Raw genomic sequence first — 2,500 nt, 5'->3', positions numbered from 1 at the left:
TAAAAGAACATAAGAACATAAGAACACAAGACAGTTTCCAAACGAGAGAAGGCCCCATTCAGCCCATCTTGCTCGTTTGGTTGTTAGTAGCTTATTGATCCCAGAATCTCATCAAGCAGCTTCTTGAAGGATCCCAGGGTGTCAGCTTCAACAACATGACTGGGGAGTTGGTTCCAGACTCTCACAATTCTCTGTGTAAAAAAGTGCCTCCTATTTTCTGTTTTGAATGCCCCTTTATCTAATCTCCATTTATGACCCCTGGTCCTTTTTTCTTTTTTCAAGTCAAAGAAGTCCCCAGGGTTGACATTGTCTATACCTTTTAGGATTTTGAATGTTTGAATCATATCGCCACGTAGTCTTCTTTGTTCAAGACTGAATAGATTCAATTCTTTTAGCCTGTCTGCATACGACATGCCTTTTAAACCCGGGATTATTCTGGTTGCTCTTCTTTGCACTCTTTCTAGAGCAGCAATATTCTTTTTGTAACGAGGTGACCAGAGCTGAACACAATATTCTTAATCACCTCTCAGAAAGCTACCCATCTTTAAAAAAAACAACAAAAAAAACATGCATTTCAATTAATAAAGTCATATATTTAATATACAGAATTTACAGTGTATCGTATATCGTAAAAAAAATGCACACAAACCATCAAATGAAACCTTTCTGAAGACTTGCTAGCATTTACCAGAAGTTTTATCTTACTGGCTATTGCCGTATAATTCACCAGGGGGTGCTATGCACAATGTAAAAGTCTCTTGGGCAGAACAGTAAGCTAGTGCTCCAGCATGCATTAAAAAAATCTGTATAATATACAGCACAGACAAAAAAAAAAACTACCAAATTATTTATCAACACGTTTTTTCCTCCCAACGTATTTTGTCAAATTTACTCAGCCATTCATATCTTATAGATAATTTATTTATATGCCAGTTTCTATCTACAATATTTAAATATGTTTATAAAATGTAAAAAATATACAGAACAAATTAAAATACAAGCTAAATTACTCCCCCCCCCCCCCCCACCCCCACCTTAAAATATGCCTTGGAATAGCTTGACTATTCATGGTAGGTAATTCTTCCCAGAGTAGCTGTGAACTCAAATAAAGCACACTGGTCAATTACAAACAAAAACCAGAAGACCCTGCGGCTCTTCAGGTTCACCCCTGTCCTATACCGCCCCCTGCAGGTGACCAGATGAGCGGATAACAGTTTCCATTGCAGTCGCGGAGCTGGGGGCCAAAATCTTCCCACTTCCGGCCCTCCCAGCCTCCCCGACCCCTGCCTCGCTAAGCCCAGTCCCCCTCTTGCAGGGATAAGAAGCCAGCATGACCACCACTGCCCCCTTGTGGTGACTCCCGGCATTGCCCTTGCGGTACTCCTTGTAGTTCTTGGTCAGTAACGTGTACAGGAAAGGGTTCACGCAGGAGTTCCCGTAGGTCAGGCAGGTCACCAGGTGATTGATGTAAATCTCTGTTCGCACGGGTAAAAAACGCAGGGCCTCCGGCCGGTACAGAGGCAGCAGCTGCCAGACCCAAAAGGGTAAGAAACATGCCCAGAAGGCCAGCACGATGGCGAAGATCATGTACAGGACCTTGTGTTTGGGAGGCCGCGACTGCCCCTGACCCACATTCCCTTTGGTCTGGGATCTCCAGTAGATTCGAGCCAAGCCGCCGTACAGGAACCCGATGATGACCCCCGGAGCCAGGATGCTGGTGGTGAAAAGCACAGTGAGGTAAATTTTATAATCCTCCTCGCTCCACGTGGGGGAGCACAGCCTCCTCAGACTCCCGTCCTCCATGAGCCGCTCCTCCAGATGCACCATGGCCATCATGGGAGAGGTCAGACCCAGGGACAGGACCCAGACTAAAGGGGCCACCACTTTCCGATAGCCCCTGGACCTCCCGGCTGCGGCCAGGGGCCTGGCGATGGCCGCGTACCTTTCAGAGCTCATGATGGTCAAGATGAAAATGCTGGAGTGCATGGTGAGGAGATCCAGAGTCAACAGGACTCTGCAGCCGGCCTCCCCGAACACCCAGTCCGGAGCGAAGCTGTCATAGACGATAAACGGGGCGGTGCAGAGATAAAGCAGGTCAGCCAAAGCCAGGTTCAGAACATGGACATACAGAGAAGAGGAGGACCTCCCATGCCCTCTGCGTACCACCGCCAGGGTGTAGAGGTTACCTGCCAGCCCGATGGCACACATCAGAGACAGGAGCGTTCCGATGACCGCAGTGACTATCATGTCTTCAGCAGGGGGCGCCGAGGAGTTGGGGGAGAAGGCTGAAGACTGGTTCCTTTGCCAGGGGGTCCCCGCGGAGGAGTTGATTTGATGGTGGTGGGGGTTCTGGGGTTGGCTGTTGTGTTGGTAGAAATCCATCATTTGCTGTCCCTCAGTATGCCTGTCTCACTTTCTGTTGCTGATTCAACCAACTTGGGTTCCTTTGTTCTTAGAAGGCAAACTGTAGTTCCAATCCAGCTTCATCCTTGAAAAAGAA

The 2,500-nt window shown here is 47.6% G+C and overlaps 1 protein-coding gene across 1 annotated transcript in view; it reads right to left on the bottom strand.

Moving 5' to 3' along the window:
- Window positions 1-578: 578 nt before the first annotated feature.
- Window positions 579-2,500, bottom strand: part of LOC131728710 (urotensin-2 receptor-like) — a 10,948-nt gene continuing 9,026 nt past the window's right edge. Inside the window, exon 3 of the mRNA XM_059019695.1 lies at window positions 579-2,500. Coding sequence (XP_058875678.1) covers window positions 1,174-2,385 — 1,212 coding nt within the window. The 5' untranslated portion in view covers window positions 2,386-2,500 and the 3' untranslated portion in view covers window positions 579-1,173.

Source organism: Acipenser ruthenus, unplaced genomic scaffold, assembly GCF_902713425.1.
Source record: "Acipenser ruthenus unplaced genomic scaffold, fAciRut3.2 maternal haplotype, whole genome shotgun sequence".
Taxonomy (NCBI): domain Eukaryota; kingdom Metazoa; phylum Chordata; class Actinopteri; order Acipenseriformes; family Acipenseridae; genus Acipenser; species Acipenser ruthenus.
The sequence above is the reverse complement of the archived record's forward strand: the minus strand, read 5'-3'. Positions and strand labels throughout refer to the sequence as shown.